Source organism: Pteropus vampyrus, unplaced genomic scaffold (assembly GCF_000151845.1).
Source record: "Pteropus vampyrus isolate Shadow unplaced genomic scaffold, Pvam_2.0 Scaffold16, whole genome shotgun sequence".
NCBI classification, from domain to species: domain Eukaryota; kingdom Metazoa; phylum Chordata; class Mammalia; order Chiroptera; family Pteropodidae; genus Pteropus; species Pteropus vampyrus.
In genome coordinates this window covers 2,601,556-2,618,187 of record NW_011888797.1, presented here as the reverse complement: position 1 = coordinate 2,618,187, position 16,632 = coordinate 2,601,556, and the positions used below count along the sequence as shown (strand labels likewise).

Below are 16,632 nucleotides of genomic sequence, written 5' to 3'. Positions count from 1 at the left end.
TCTCACTCTCAGACTGCCATATGAAGACGTCCAAGCTAGCCTGCTGGAAAGGTCATATGAAGCAAAATCAAGGTGCCCCAACTGACAACCAATACCATTTCACAGACATGCCAGTGAGACTATCTTAAGACTAGCTAGCCCCAATCGACCTGCCAGATGAACTGCAGCCACATGAGCAATCCCAGGAAAAGACCAACAGAACCACCTACTTGAGTCCAGCCCAAACTGCTGATCCACAGAATCATAAGCAAATATGTTGTTTTAATGCCACTAAGTTTTGGGGTGGTTTGTTAAACAGCAATAGATAACCAACACAATATCTAATTTAGGAAGTTTCTTGGTACCAAATACTTTTCAAAAGCTTCATATTTATTACTTCATTCAATCTTCACAAGAGTCCTATGAGGAAAGTCTATTATTATCCTCATTTTACATCGGAAAAAACTGATACCCCATGTCACTAGCTAGCAAATGATCAAACAGACCTAAACCCAAGACGCCTAACTCCATAAGCTGTGCTCTTAAATCTCTATATTACATAACTTATCCTAACAAACAAAAAGCTTTCAAAATAATTGGAGATAGTTCTAATGTTTTACATACCCAAGCCTATGTAAGGCAGCCAATTCCTTTCTCTAAGTTTACAGGCGTGCCTGCTAAAAAGTTGTGTTTTTTTTTACCCCAGTCTCCAACATATTCACATATTATCTTATTTGAGGTATTGTACTGTACACATCCCATTTATTTACTCCTTCTCTGATCTTTTTCTTCTTCCTTTAATGGCATAAACAAAATCTTAGATATTTACTGTGTATCTGGGTTTATATGATCAAGAAAATGGGCATATGCCATTTATAAAATAATTCTATACATAATCAGTGATTCAACTTAAAGATACAGGTATAAGACTGTAAGGTAAAGTATCTACATAAACACAAATCCTGGTAAATAGCTAAGAATTATATTTCTCTTCAAAATATCCCCCTCATTTCTTATAAGAAAAAGCTTCAGTGAGATGATCAATATGACTGAAATAAATCTTTAGTAGTAAATTATTTACTGGTATTATTTAAAGGTACTATGAGTTCAGATTACTAAAAAGAAAGACTAATCTGAAATTAGACTGTTCTGAATCCTGGCTCCACCAGTTACTAGCTCTGAGATCTTTCCCAAGTTATGTCACTTCTCCCTACCTCAGCTTCCTTACACTACAAATGAAAATAATAACAGTTCCTATCTCATGGGGTTTCATGAGAAGTAAATGACATAAATACAAGTTAAGTTTCTAAAATAGTACGTGGCACATAAAAAAGCCAACAGTCTCATTCAGGGGTCAGTACTTTTTGGAGAAGGCCATATCGTAAATATTTGAGGAGTGCAGGCTAGTCTCTGTTACAACTATTCAACTTAATGACCTTCCAGTGTGAAAATGGCCATGGATAATACATAAACAAAGGAGCTTCAACAAAACTTAATAAAAACTGATATTTGAATGTTACATAATTTTCACACATCACAAGATATTATTTTCTTTTGATCTCCCCACCCCAACCATTTAAACATATAAAATACATTTCTGGCTTGGGAGCTGGCTGCACAAGAACAGGCATTGCGGAGAGTTTGCCAACTCTGGTTTAGTCTCAATTTTTCTAGTAGCCAGCAGGCTATGTGAGCCTAGGCAATAATCTTTACACTTGACTGCTTTAGGTAGAGGTAACATCAGATAGAAAACAGGAATAAAACCTTCCAGCCAGTTATGAGGAGTCAATGAGATAATGAATATGCAAGCACTCTAAATGTCAGGCTGCACTGCACGAAAACACTAGAAGGCTGAAGCGATAAGAATACTTGCTTTACAAAACGGGATTCCAAGCTGCACTGGAACAAAAATTGTGAGATGGAAAATTGTCACTGGGGAAGCAGTGTGAGATGATTAAAAAAACTAGTTTTGAGTCAGAAAGTCAAGGATCGGCATCCAGGCTCTCCTATTTGTTAGCTGTATGCCCTTCAGTATTTAAAATCTCTTATGAGCATATATTTCTTCATCTGTAAAATGGGGAGGATATCTCCTGCCTTATAAGATTATGAGACGTTGCCGAGACAATAACCCACCTAATGCCAAGCACTTAATAGGTGCTCAATAGAAAACGACAGTCACTGCTATCATTGTCAGAATGCAGGCTCAAAACGTCCCTTGGGAGGATTCAATACGGAGAGCGAATGTACCAGAATTGGAGTCTTCGGATGTTTGGGGACTAAAAATCTGGTTTAGTGCCTAAATAATGAACCTAAGTAGGTCCCTATGGGCCTCAGCCTCTCAGCTCCACCCATTACTAGATACTGTGAACTCTGTTCAATACTCCCAGACCTAATCAGGCTCTACAGCGAAGCCACTGCACAAATAATGCCCCAATTGGTCACATGGCAGTTGGCTGTCACCGAAATACTCGCGACTTCAATCAACACTGAAAGTGTGACAGGCAGGTTAAGAAGACGTGAGACTCACCTGCCTTGGGGAAGACCCCAGTGCTGCACACTCAACTGAAGTAAGGTCCCACCCAGCTGCAGTCTCTTTGCTGTTCAAGTCGTTTCCGGTTACATTTTAAATCTCGCGGGAGGGCATGGGAGCCAATCGCCGCTTCCGCCCTCTGACTCGGAAGCAGAATCGACGCGAGCCACGGCATCCTTCTACCGAGATCAGCTTGCTTCTGACCGCTTCTCGGCGGTCTCCGGTGCGTATCACCGAGCCCTGGGGACCGCACCGGTTTGCTACTGACCACCCCGCGCTCCCCGGGGATTTTCCACCCGTATTTTCTCCGATCTTGGCTGGGGGAGGCGGTAGCGGGGTCTCGCGGGGCCTGCCTGACACGAAGAGGCTTCGGATTTCTTTGCAGGAACTTCTCTTATTCTCTCCCTCTTCTACACTTCCAATTTCAGAGAGACCAGTCCAGCCCACCCTGTACTGTTAGACTCTGATGAAGTAGTGAGAACGAGCACTACTTTAATAAAAATAGGAACCGAGGATCTTAGCCTTGAATCTTTTGCACTTCCCACACCGCTGTCCGTCTGAGGGCATCTCACCTGCTAGCCACACTTAACAAATGTTCAGTCCAGGGTGTCCACTTGTTAAGGTTACTAGTGTATAGGTTCCGTGAGGTTGGACTCATCTCGTCTGATTCTTAGTTAAATACTCATCAGGTATTTGCGTGTTTGTTACTGAGCCCAACTATTTTCAGGACCACTTTTGCATCCTGTTGAAACAACAACAACAAAAACTCTTAAGTCTCATCTAGGAATGTTATTTCCAGAGTGCACACCAGGCCACGACAGGTTAATGGAAATTTTGTGCCTGGTTTTATGAATATTATTTTTATATCACACTTTTTGGCACTCCTTCTAGGTCCTGTATTTCCTATCTGCTTATAGCACTTTTCACGCTGAACCATTGACTATCCCTGGATTGTGAGCTCTTTCAAGACTGAGAGCTCTTGTTTTTCTTCTCTAGCTCTGGTGTCCAACACATAATAAAGTTTTCAAATTCTGGTTCATCTTACAAGCTTTGCAAGCTAGTTAACGTCTTAAAGCCTTGATTTCTTCATTTGTAAAATGAGAACCATAGCTAGTACCTCCGTCTTAGTTTATGCAAATATTTGGTGTGATAATATCAGTAAAATGCATAACATGGCATCTGCAAATAGTGCTTTGTAAATATTAACATTAATTTTTTAAAATATATTTACTATTAAAGTGATTCTGTTTTTAAATACTCCCTATTATCTTTTAGACAATCTAAACAAAATTATGATGATTTATACTGCAGTTATCATTCACAGAGTATTTAAATAATTTCTTTTGAGCTGTCTGGCATTTGCAATAATGTTCTTACTTTGATTCATTTGCTGAAAGTAACATTTTGATTGTTTCTATCTAACTGTATCTGTGCTGTAATCCACAGTTTCATGACCTTGTCCAAGTAGAAGGCTGTTTTATTTTTACAACTGCTCGACCTTTGACATACAAGATGAAGCAAGATGCCACAAGAAGTGCTACCTACACTGTGAATTGTGAAGATTATGTGCATGTGGTAGAATTTAATCCCTTTGAGAGTGGGGATTCAGGAAACCTAATTGCCTATGGTGGCAATAATTACGTGGTCATTGGCATGTGTACATTTCAGGTTAGTGTACAAAATTGCAGTGAATGACAGTGAAGATATTTCACTGATAAGAAAAGTAAAAACTGGTAAACTTTTGCTAAACGTTGAAAGTATATTGAGTTTGAATGTAAAAAAATGATACGAAGAACTACAAAGACATTACCAGTATTATATGCCTAAGATGTGTGCAAACATTAGTGAAAAAGAACAATATAAGTCTTCTCATTTGCCTCATAATTAGAAATTACGAATATTTTCATAATTGAAGGTTATGATTAACTGACCATAAGTATATACAGGAGAAATACCAATTAAATAAGATCTAATAAATTATTTAATCCAATTTTTCTACATTCCACCTTGAGATAGGAAACAAACTAATGTTGAAAGCCTAAACTATCTTCCAGGAAATTTTATATCTGTCATGATTTTCTGCTTTTCTATTAATATACTTGCATACTTTTTATACATCTAAAGTGTACAAAACATACATCTAGAATATACAAAATATGGGATCATATTAATTGAACAGGCAGTTTAGCATAGTCATTAAGACAATGAACTCTGGAGCCAAAATGCCTAAGTTTTTACTTCCATCTGGCTTTACCTCTTAATAGCTATATGACCTTGTGTAGATACTTAATATCTCTTCTATAAAAATGAGGAAAATAATAGGGTTTTATGAAAATATAATGAATTAGTACATATAAAGTTCCTGGAAGGCATCTGGCACATTTAATACATACATATGTTTTAGCTGTCATTGATTTGGTCAACTGTGACACTCAGGCACAGCCCCATATTTAAGATTGTTTTGTAGTTAGCACATACCATGTTTTCTCACAGGGAAGCTAGTTCTACATGTAACAGAGACTTTGAACAATAGTTGAATATCAGGAATCTCTGGTTAAACTTTTGTTTACCAGAATATTATTCATAGAACAGTATTTCTCAAATTAAGATTAATCAATGAGGTAATTTGAGAGTGACCAGTTTTTAAAGATGTAAAATAACTATCGCCAAAATGATATTTATAAATAGTGTTCCCTCTTTTACTCAGGAGGCAGTTCAGTATCTTATAATGTTTTGACATGTTATAATTCAGCATTTTACAGTGCAATAAATATATAAAGTATAGAAAATTAGATTGCATGCTTATTTTATCCTAAAAGGAAAGTATGAATTAAGGCTTCAGTGTATTGGTTTCTGAATAGACTACAAGAGCTCTTACATTATTCCATATTGCCTCTTAGGGTTGGGGTAGGAATTTCTAGCTTTTAGGCTAAGTATGACCCTCAGACTGACGTTAGCTGTACTCTCAGTTTAGGATGATAAAAAGTCACATTAAAAAGAATAATATAACACACTCTTGAAAAAGACTGAAGGGAAACCATTTTTCTAATTCATACTACCAATCTACAAAAGAACAAAGCAGCCCCCTTCAATTTAAATATTTACTTGTTTTTAAAATTAATAGCTGTGAACATAATATTGAATTCAAAAATATTGAAAAAATATTAGCTTTATCTCCAGTTTTATGTTCAGCTAAGAAATGTTCAGGGAGAAAGTCGAGAAGGGAGAAAAAATTAGGAAAAAGGAAAGGCGGAGGTGATGGGTAGCAGAGAGAGAAATGGGAGCAAAAAGAGAAAATGACAAAATGAGAAAAAAGAACTAGCAAAAACATTTGTATTGCCCCATATGGTTTGCAGTCATATGCTTTGTTTCTATTTACTCCTCAGACCTCCGAGACTGCCAATGTAGGTCTTATCCCCAAATTACCTAAGGAAAGAATTGCATTTTTATTAATTGTTAAGTAGTGAACACAAATAATATTCTGTGCCAAGTACTGTAGATATGGTTAAACAATTGTTCCTGTCCTCATGGAATTTCCATCCTACTTCAAAGAATTTCAGGAATTTGTATGACTAGTAAATGAAAAAACAAGATCTAGACCCTATTTTTAAACCCCTGTCCTTTTCTTTCTGTGCTGCTATTCAGATAGGTTGAAGCCATGGTTCAAACATTTATGGAAGAGAATTGAGTTCCAGTAATTTGCCCTTGGGACTTCAGAATAAATTATTACTTCCCTTTGAAGTTATTTTTTATCTAATGAGTTAAGCAATATTAATCATTGCTCTTATTTATATACAAATGGAACCTTCAAGTTCCATTGTACCCAATTTAATGCCTCCTTGTCTAAGGTAAATTGAATTGAAGAGTTCCACATTCCTTTCAGGCCATCTTTATTCTAGTACTGTTAGGAAAACACAGCCAATAGAGAATTTGAATTTCAGCAAACCACTTTTCAGAGTCTCATGGTGTTCTTTTGAATATGATGGAAATTTGAGCTCAATGATAGTAATATTGATGTCATTATTTGTCAAATGTGCGTTAAGTGCAGATCTGGTGCAGGGAACTGGTAATACATATGTTAAAAAAGCAAGGGCACTGCTCTAAGTCTATTCAGAGGGTCATCAATAATGAATTAAGGCCAATGCTGGGACTTGGATAAAACACTTAGGCAAGCACATTCAATTTATATAGAACATGAAGCGGAAAAGGATACCTAAATGCTTTGGATGGCAGATTTCATTTAACAAATATTTTTTGAGCATCTACTGTATGCCAGATTCTGCTCAGAATCCAAATAGTGTTTAATAGATTAAATTAACGGGTCAAGTTGAACAAACTAAAATTAATACAAATGAATATAAAGTCTTAAAATGATAGACCGCTAGAGCTAAAAGAGAGAATTGTGACTGGTTTTTGGTCACCTGGATATTCGCCATGAATCAATGCAAAGATAAAACTGCCAAAGGGAGCTAATTCAGTGCTGTCCAATAGAAATACAATGTTAGCCACAAATATAAATTTAAATGTTGTAGTAACCACATTATGAAAAGTGAAAAACATGAAATTAATTTTTACTAGCATATTCAAATATTTTATGACCAATTTTGTGACCAATATAAATTATTAATGAGCTATTTTACATTCTTTTATACTAAGTCTGAAATCTGGTGTGGATTTTGTACTTTATAAAGTATGCACATCTCAGCTTGAACTAGCCACATGTCAACTGCTTCAAAGCCCCATGTGTCTAGTTGCTACCATACTGGACAGCACGGCTCTATGTTCTCTGTAAATTGACAGTAATATCTTATGCTTACTTCAGTTCTCAGCAGTGTATTATAATTCAAATGAGATAATGTATTTGAAGACAAATTTCACAGTGGTATGAAAATGTTTTAAACTGTCATATAAAAGAGGGATTAGACTCACAGTGATAAATGTATTTTGTATTGTCAGTTCTATTTGAGTGGAGTTGTTGCTTATAGTGCATTAAGACATGCTGAATCTCCTTTGAGTGTATTCACCTAGGAGGAATCAGCTATGGCCTGGTATTTGCCATCACTGAATTAGACTTCCTCTGTATGGTTCCAGAGAGCAGAATTTGCAGTCAGAAGTAGAATTTACATGGCAAGAGATTTTGATTTAATGTTAAAGAGAACTCTTCTAATTATTAGAATTACCCCCAAATGAAATAAGCTTCCCCAAGAAGTAGCTAGTTCCCTGTCACTGAAAGTGTTCAGAGAAGGGTTGTACAATGTCCTTTTTTAGATGTCGTGCTAGAGATTCAAGCATTCATTGAAAGAAGTGGACTAGGTAAACTTTACAGTCTCATCTAACTAAAATTCTGTATTTGGCCTTAAATGGGTGTGGTGGAAAGGCCTGCCAATTTCATATCCTTAGAATAGCCCTTTCGTCAACCTGGCTTTGCCCCAACCTCAAATATGCTGGAACCTTGTATAATGATTTGTATTGTAGCAAGTTTTCCAAAGTATCTTAATTTCCTGCCTATACAATACTGCCTACACCCAAACTAAACCCAAAATAGCATTTGTCTGCCTATACCACACACACACCCTGGCCTTTTAGTTGGCTCAATGGCTGACATTGCTGCCAGGAAAAAAGGTTTCACTGGTAATACATAAAGCTCCGGCTATATAGTCCCTGGGATTTCTTTATCCCCACGACCACCCAATGATTCCATATATACTTTGGATAACAAATTATAGGACCTAATTGTCAACACCATTGTAACAGTAGCAAAATAGTGTGTGTTTTGATGGTAAGAACTTCATTTTTAGAAGATTGATTTGTCAAGTGTGGAAAAATAGATGTAACCCAAACTATGAAGTCAGCTATGATTAGACTTCTAATGTTATTTTAAAATTGCTTAGTGGTTGCTGCCTTGGCATATCTGGCTGTTAGCCATACAGTTATTATACACACAAATTATGAAGTAATAAAATTTGACAGTGTTTTTCTTTCCTTGATAAATGCATTTTTATCCTTTTTTCATTTATGGAAAAACTTTTTGCTTTTAACTCTAAGTTCATATGGAATTTAAATTTATTGTCATCGGTTATCTGAATTATATAGAGAAAGACACGTAATATATTTGTGAAGTGACTTTGCTAAGATCTCAAAGGCTATCCTGGAAAAAATCAATACATTACACTAGATTAAATTAAAATGTTATAAAATTTTGCATTTAGATTCAGATAATTCCATTCCATGTAGATATACTATTCCATTAAATGTCAAATTTTACCTACTCTAGACTTTTCCCTGATATTTTACAAACCTATAAACTTTTATAAAAGATATCTATAGTCAATACAGAAGATTCTTTGGGAAAATTTGTCACAAAATATTTTGCTTTAGTCTCTAGACCCAGTTAGGGTATTGATTTAAATAACAAAACCATGATTTCTTTACTTTTAAAATCACAATTTTTAAGCTTATAAAATATATTTAAAATATATATTATCTATATAAGTTAGAAAGAATAATAATTAAGAAGATCACTATATACCAGCTACCTAGCTAAAGAAATGGAACATTAGCAATTAATTGGAAGCCCCAGGATATTCTTCCCTTATTGCCTTGCCTTCTCACCCCAAGTGGTAACTATGTCTGAAATTTTGCATTTGTCATTCCTTGTTTTTCTCTATAGAGTTACCACATGTATAGGTGTTGCAAAGCAATATATTTTTCATGTCTTAAACTTCATATCGATGAAATTATTCTGTAGTATATTCTTCTACAGTTTGTTGCTATTGACATTATATTTGTTAGATTCCTCCATGTCCATATTCATTTATTTTCACTGTTGTATGGTGTTTTACAATATGACTGTACAAGTTATTCTTCTGTTGAATATATGAGTTACTGTTAGTTTTACTAGTGAAAATATTGCCAATATGCATTTTTTTTATCTTCTTTCTGTGTTTTGTTACCTGCTCCTTTCATTTTGTCCCTTCCTGATATTTTGGAAGTTTTAGTGCCATTTGTATTTTAATGGTTACGAAAGACACTTTAACATGCATACTTTAACAAAGTCAACATTGATATCTTTAACTTCATGAACAAAACTAGGACCTTTGACACATGGATTATTATTCTCCCCTACAGACTTACATTGTTGTTATATTTTAGTTCTCTCATTTTTCTTTTCAACTCTCAAATTTGATGGCGTTTTATGTGCTAATATTTGTTTAGATTTAATGGCCTGTTTGCTTTTGATTTTTTTATTCACTATTCCTTACATCTCAGGCCTGCCTTCTAGGGTTATTTTTCTTCATCCGAAAACACATCTTTTACCACAGGAAAAGTTTACTACTTAACTTTTCTGTAAAGGGCCAGGTAGTAAATATTTTAGGCTTTGCCAGCCACTTTAGGCGTCTGTTGCCAACTCTTTGTTTTTTGCAACTCCTTAAAAATATAAAAATGACTCTAAGCTCATGAGCCAGATTTGGCCTGCGAGCCATGGTTTGCCAGGCTCTGCTTTAGGAGAACATTTGGTGAGAGTTTATTGATGCCAACTTTTGGGTTTTGTTTTTCTGTTGTGTCTACAATTCTAGGGTTTTCCTCATCATTTTGAAGATACCATTCCACTGTCTTCCTGCATGTGTTTCTGCCGAGAAGTTGATGGTTATTCTAGTTATTATTCTTTTATAGGAAGTCTCCTTTATTGGAAACTTTTATTTTTGGCTGCTGTTGCTAAGAATTATTTTCTCCCTTCTTCCCTCCCTTCCACTCACTCACTCAATCTCCCTCTTTCCTCCTCTTCTCTCTATATGTGTATACCATGAGAATTCCTGGGTGTGTTCTGAAGTTACACTATATTGTATCTATCTGCATGCAGATTTATTTTTATTTAAGCTGCTTGGGATTTATTGTTCTTTCTAAATATGTATATTGGTGCCTGTCATCAAGTATGGAGAATCCTTTGCCATTATCACTTCAAATATTGCCTCTTCACCCATTTCCTCTATTCGCTCCTACAACCCAAATTAGATATATGATGGAGCTTCTCATTGACTCCCTCTTATCACTTTTTATCTTCTGTTTGCTATCTTCTGATTTTTTTTTTTTCAAATCTGCCTTCTAGCTACTCAGCATTGATTTCTTTTTTTCTGTTATAAAAGTTTTATTTCTTTCTTTTTAAAATCTGCCTGGTCATTGGTAATCTCTCGTTGCTTACTAAGACTTGATTACCTCTTCTATTGCCTTAAAATATATCTTTTTTCTATCTAGTTTTTTAATGTCTTTGCAAGTTTGATTCTTCTGTTTGTGTTTGTGGAACTCTTTCACATGTAGGAATACATGCATAGATACATGAACTGTATCTATGGGAACTTTTAGAAACCTGGGTAGAGGTATTTCGCCCAAAGAGAAAAAGCCTTTGTTAGATGCTTGGGGCCACTACCCAACATATGACCATTTTGAAATAAATGCTCATTTTCTAGAGCACATAATTAATGTGACTTCAAGCCCTAAATTCATGTTATGGCCATTAAATGGTTGAGATTCTCACAGGTGGCTTCTTCTATTTCTTGGCCTTCACCCATGGTAGGTATTTTACATGGCAGTTTTATTTGGCGGGGGGAGGTTGGGGGATGTCCTACTTCCCCATTAAAGGTCCTGGATCTATGCAGAGGTTTCTGATCTGCATCTTTCTTGTGCGGGCACTGAGCTTTGTCTTGAGTCCCCTGCAAACTGAAGTTCTTACTAATTGGATGTGGGTCGATGTCCTTAAGATAGCCACATGCCTCAGTGCCCAGTTGCTTCTCTGGATTTGAATTTTTGCATTATTTTTTAATAAGAAAGCCTTTCAGGTTATCGTCCATATTGTCCAGACATAGATTACTTGACTTTTTAAAATTTATTTATTTTCCTCATCTTCCCATGAGAACAAACTAGAATCATTTTAGAAGTACTGAACCAGGTAAATAAGCTGACTTTATTAAACATCTTACCCAGAATCAAATACCAGAAAGACTAAATTAACCAGGTTGTTATTTGCATATTTACTGTTCATAGATTGCAATAGTATAGATGAATAATTCATAACATCTTACACGTGTATAGTGCCATATGTAATACTTTGTGAAAATCATTGATACTCATTATAATGACTTTGAGTCATAGGGTTTCAAAGTTATGCATATCAAAACTTTGGTGTGTATTTCTATATTGTCAGTCGATAATCCATGCATGGTAATTCATTTACCTAGAATATTCTGATTCTTAGAGCATTCCATTTTCATTGTGTTTGCTGTGAATTGTGTTTACTAGTAGGAATAAAATGTTTTCTGAGTAAGATAAAGCATAACATGTTTACTGTTTGTTTTGTGAGGCTTAGGTAGCTTTGGATATTTTTGTTGTTCAATAAACCAGTTAAATCTCAATGTTTAATCTGCTTTTGAACTTTTCAGAAGAATGTACAGCAGGTCCTCAAATAATGTCATTTAGTTCAACTTCATTTTATTTTAATGTTGATGAGAAAAAAATATTGATTCCCAGCCATGGCCACTGTCTCTGCAGTTTGCATGTTTTCCCCATGTCTGTGGATTTTCTCCAGGGACTCTCTTTCCTCCCATATGCCAGAGATGTGCATGTGAGGTGAATTGGCCTGGATAAGTTGTCCCAATCTGAGTGAGTGGTGTGTGATGGAAGGGTGTCCTGTCAAGGGTGGGTTCCCGCCTTGCACTGTGAGCTGCTGAGAGAGGCTCTGGCCACCCAGGATCCTAACTGGAATAAGCAGGTTGGAAAATCACTTTCTTCTTGTTATTAATCTTTCTTATGTGTGCATAGCTCACATTTATTTCAGTGTTTAATATTAGAAGTGCTTTGAGTCTTTATTTAGAAGTTTGGTGATGTTTTTATGACCAGAAATATGCCATAGTAACTTAACTCTATTTTATATCAATTAGCCTCTGGTAAAATTGGTTTCGTTATACGTTGTTTTGCTTAAAGTTACAGTTTTCAAGAATCTATCATTGACATTAAGTGAGGACTTACTGTACATGGCCTCCTGATAAATTCTTCATCATAATCAAATACACAGTTTTGTTTGTTCTCCTAACTTATTTATTGTGTGTGCTTAGGAAGAAGAAGCAGACATTGAAGGAATTCAGTATAAAACATTACGAACATTTCACCACGGAGTCAGGGTCGATGGCATAGCTTGGAGCCCCGAGACTAGACTTGATTCATTGCCTCCAGTAATCAAGTAAGTTTAAAATTATTAAATGCAGTATTTATTTATGTCCTTTGTGTTAAATGATCTTCTGAAGCCTTTGATCATTAGGAACATTTTTCCTCTAGTTTTCCCCAATTCCAGATAGTAGATATTTTAATGTGTGCTGTTATTTCATAATTTAGGCTTATTGTCTGAATTTGTGATTTAAATATGTAGCCTTGACAGTGATGCCTTGAACACATGTTAAACAAAGCTCTTTACTTGAGATTCATCTGAATCATTTTAAGTCTTCACAGATTCTTCACTACATTTACCGCTTATTGAAAATATATCTCTGTTAAAATAACTAAATTTGGTTGAGTCATCAATCATTCATACTACCAAGGTCACGTTTTTATGTTTAGCAGTACATAAAACTATAGTTATAATCCTTGGGCTTCAGTTTTTGTGAAAGCATTTGAAAAGAACAGTTGTTTTTTGAGAAAAACCTTAGCACTTACTGTTAAAACCTTCTTCACAGGGGAAATAATATGTCAGATCATTTAAGGTTTGTGACAGAACACTAACCTTTCTTCCACAAATATCAAATCTAAAAGATAGATCTTCTTTTAGTAAACAGTATTTAGCTAACCATAAGTTAGCTCTTATAAGCTAACCTAATTTTTTAAAATAAGGGATAATTTACATACAGTGGAATTCTGAACTCTTAAGTAGAAGTTTGATCAGTGTTGACAAATACATACATTCATGTAACCCAGTCACTGGTAATACATAGCATTTCTGTCACCCTCAAAAGACTCTTTGTGCTCCTTCCCAGTCAGTCCCTATACCCCATCCCCTTCCAAAGGAACCATTGATCCAGTTTATATTAACACAGATTAGTGTTTCCTATTCTACAACTTCATGTAAATGGAATCATACAGAATATTTTTTGTATCTGGCTTAATGTTTTTGAGATTCATCCATGTCGTATATACCAACGGTTCATTTCTTTTTATTTTTGAGTATTCCATTACATTGTATAAATATACCACAATTTGTTTATCCGTTCTCTTATAAATGGACACCAAGTAGTTGGCAGTTTTTAACTGTTATGACTAAAGCTGCTATGTACAACAGAGCATCTCTGTACAACTTTCAGTGCATATATAGTTTCATTTTTCTTAGGAGTAGAATTACTGAATCAGAGAGTAGGTGTATGTTTACCATTTTAAGACAGTACCAGTTTCCATAGTGGTTCCATAATTTTATATCCCCACCAATAATATAAAGATATTCAACTTACTGTACCTGCTCTCTAGCATTTATTATTGTCAGCCTTTAATTTTAGCCCTTCTGATTGGTACCACAGTGACATTTACCTGATGACCTATGATGCTGAGCACTTTTCCATGTGCATTCTATTTCATATCTAAGGAATTTTGCCTATAACAAGACTGAAGATGTTCTGTGTTTTGTTCTAGAAGCTTTCACAGGTTTTAGCTAACTGAATTTTGAATAATCTACACAACAGCTCTCGTCAACATACATATGTCATTGTTAATAGTATGCTGTTCATTTCCTTTTATAAAAAGGAAGTGTTCACAGACTCCGGAGCTAGAGTCAGTCAGCAGTCTCTTTGCATTCTCTATCAAATTGCAAAAGCCATAGAAACCATCTTCCTTCCATGGTTTTGTGTGGCACCTGTTTTCCTGACTTCTTTTAATGGATTTGCTGTATTGTTTCATCTTTGTTGTTGCTTTTTGATAAGTTTCTTAAAGCCTTTTGGGGACTATACCAATATAAATAATTTAAAACATTAACCAGCCATTAATTTTAAAAACAATATTTTTAGAACAAACTGACATACCGTTTTATTTTCAAATTATATATTTTTTACTATAAAAATATACATGTTTGTTATATCAAATTTAGAAAATGCAGAAAATTTTTAATGTTCTCTATGTACCCAATCCTTTCCATTTTTCATAAATAACTTGATACAATTCTAGTTAAACTGTATATGTAAGTTTTTTACTTCCTATTTTACTTCTTTTTCCATAGAATTTCACAGCAAATAATATTTTTCATGACTGAATAATGGTCTGTAGAAATGACCGAGGTATAAATTTGCATCTCTTACCTTTATTAACTTTTATCTTACAGTTAGAAAGAAACACTTTCTACTGTTTTATCTTTAGCATTTAGTTCCCTTCAATTCTGTCTTCTTTCTCTCTCTGTCTTCCCCCCTTCTCCCATCTCCCCCCTTCCTCCTCCCTGTCTTTCTCGCTCCTTTCCTCCCTCTCTCCCTTTCAACTCTTTTTCCATACCCACTTGATGGAGAATAAACTGTTCTCCTTACTGCAGTTCTCTCAGGTTTTCTGGTTTAATTAAAGGGCGACTTAAATGTCCTTAACATGTATAAACTAAAACAGCAAAGATTTGGAGAAGAGGGGAGCAACACCAGGTTAGCCATAAAGTTTTGTGGTTTGTGGTTTTGTTTTTTTTTAATCCTAATAAAATTCTTTCATTAATTTTCTTTTTAAGTAAAGATACTTTGACCCCTGTAACTCCTTTGTTCTCTGATGTTTTTACTGAAGTTGGCCTCATTTTCTAGTAATACTTTCTTTACAAACCCTTTTGCCTGAGATATTGCTTTTTAAATCTACTAAAATAGCCTTAATCTGTTTTAACGATGAGATTTTTTGAACAGAGATTTTTAAATGATTTCTTTAAACCATAACTATGAGAAAAGCTGCTTTCGGAGACCCTCACAATAGTAATGTAGCAGATTTGTTCTGGATTCTCCTGGGAGAAGGGAAGTAATGAATATCCAAAATGGTAACAGGACAGATTCAAAGGAAGGCAATTAGAATGAGTTTTGGTTTTTAGTTTTTCTTATCTTTTATTTGTATGTATGAAAGGCAGCATACATGTCAAAAAGAGATACGTATATCCCCGAAGTCCTCCATGGACCCCTCCCCAGCCACTGAAAAGAGTTGTGGTAGCAGAGATTTGCCCACACGTCTAGGTCTACAGAGTAGGAGCCTTGCTTTTATATAATTTAAATTTTATTAAATAATTGGTTGAGAAATAAATGGTTAACTTTCACATAGTCAAAACTAAAGAAATTTAGATTTGTATGATACTCATTTACCTAAAACAATTGGAAATAAAACTTTGTTTTTCAATATATAAATATAATTTTTTTCTTCTTCAGCCATAATCTAATATGCTGAGAATCTAAAAATTTTAGGACTAAAGGTTAACTTTAAAAGTTAAAAAAAAATAGTTGTTTATTGCTTAGGTTTTTTTTTTTTAATATGCCGTAGATTGATAAACTACTAAAAAATATTTTAAAGTTTAAGGTCAGTACAAATGTTACTCCAGCTTTAGTAGATATAAATATACCAGCTTTTATAGGTTTAAAAATATTTTTTTTTCATCTAATTTAATTTATTTGGAAGAAAAAAAGTAAAAAGGCTTATGGATAACTGAAGAAGCCAAAGACAGGTAAATGTGTAACAGTATTTTTAATATCTAATATTGACTTAGCTAAAATGAAGATACTTCTATAATCCATCCTTTTATTCTTTTAAGAAAAAGTTAAAAATTAAATTCATGATTTATAATAAAATTGTACACTTTTGTCATTGACAAGGTACATCCAGAATATACTAATTTTTGTATGTTTTCAAAAAAAAAATGGAAGTACCTTCTATTTTCAGTAATGGCTATATAACATTTTTTACAACAGAGCCATAGCATACCCCTTCTGTCCAACGGAAAGCACAATTATAAGTTATGAAAATAGCTTTGGTGACTGGAGAAGGTAGAGGAGGTGGAGAATTTTTACTTACAGAGACTAAAAGTGGTTTCGTTTTTATTTTACTTCTAGATTTTGTACTTCAGCTGCTGATATGAAAATTAGATTGTTTACTTC

General features: G+C 34.6%; 2 protein-coding genes across 5 annotated transcripts in view; one reads left to right on the top strand and one right to left on the bottom strand.

Annotated features, from left to right (window-relative positions):
• PARPBP (PARP1 binding protein) overlaps positions 1-2,606 on the bottom strand; it is a 48,151-nt gene extending 45,545 nt beyond the window's left edge. For 3 of the 4 annotated variants that reach the window (XR_002779025.1, XM_011386829.2, XM_023527325.1), the window contains exon 1: positions 2,507-2,606. The gene's annotated coding sequence lies outside the window, so the exon portion shown is untranslated. The remainder of the gene's footprint in view (positions 1-2,506) is intronic. The other variant, XM_011386834.2, reaches the window with a different exon arrangement.
• Positions 2,607-2,621: 15 nt separating this feature from the next.
• NUP37 (nucleoporin 37) overlaps positions 2,622-16,632 on the top strand; it is a 40,970-nt gene continuing 26,959 nt past the window's right edge. Inside the window, exons 1-3 of the mRNA XM_011386814.2 lie at positions 2,622-2,732; positions 3,956-4,177; positions 12,616-12,740. Of these exons, the coding sequence (XP_011385116.1) occupies positions 2,622-2,732; positions 3,956-4,177; positions 12,616-12,740 (458 nt within the window). The remainder of the gene's footprint in view (positions 2,733-3,955; positions 4,178-12,615; positions 12,741-16,632) is intronic.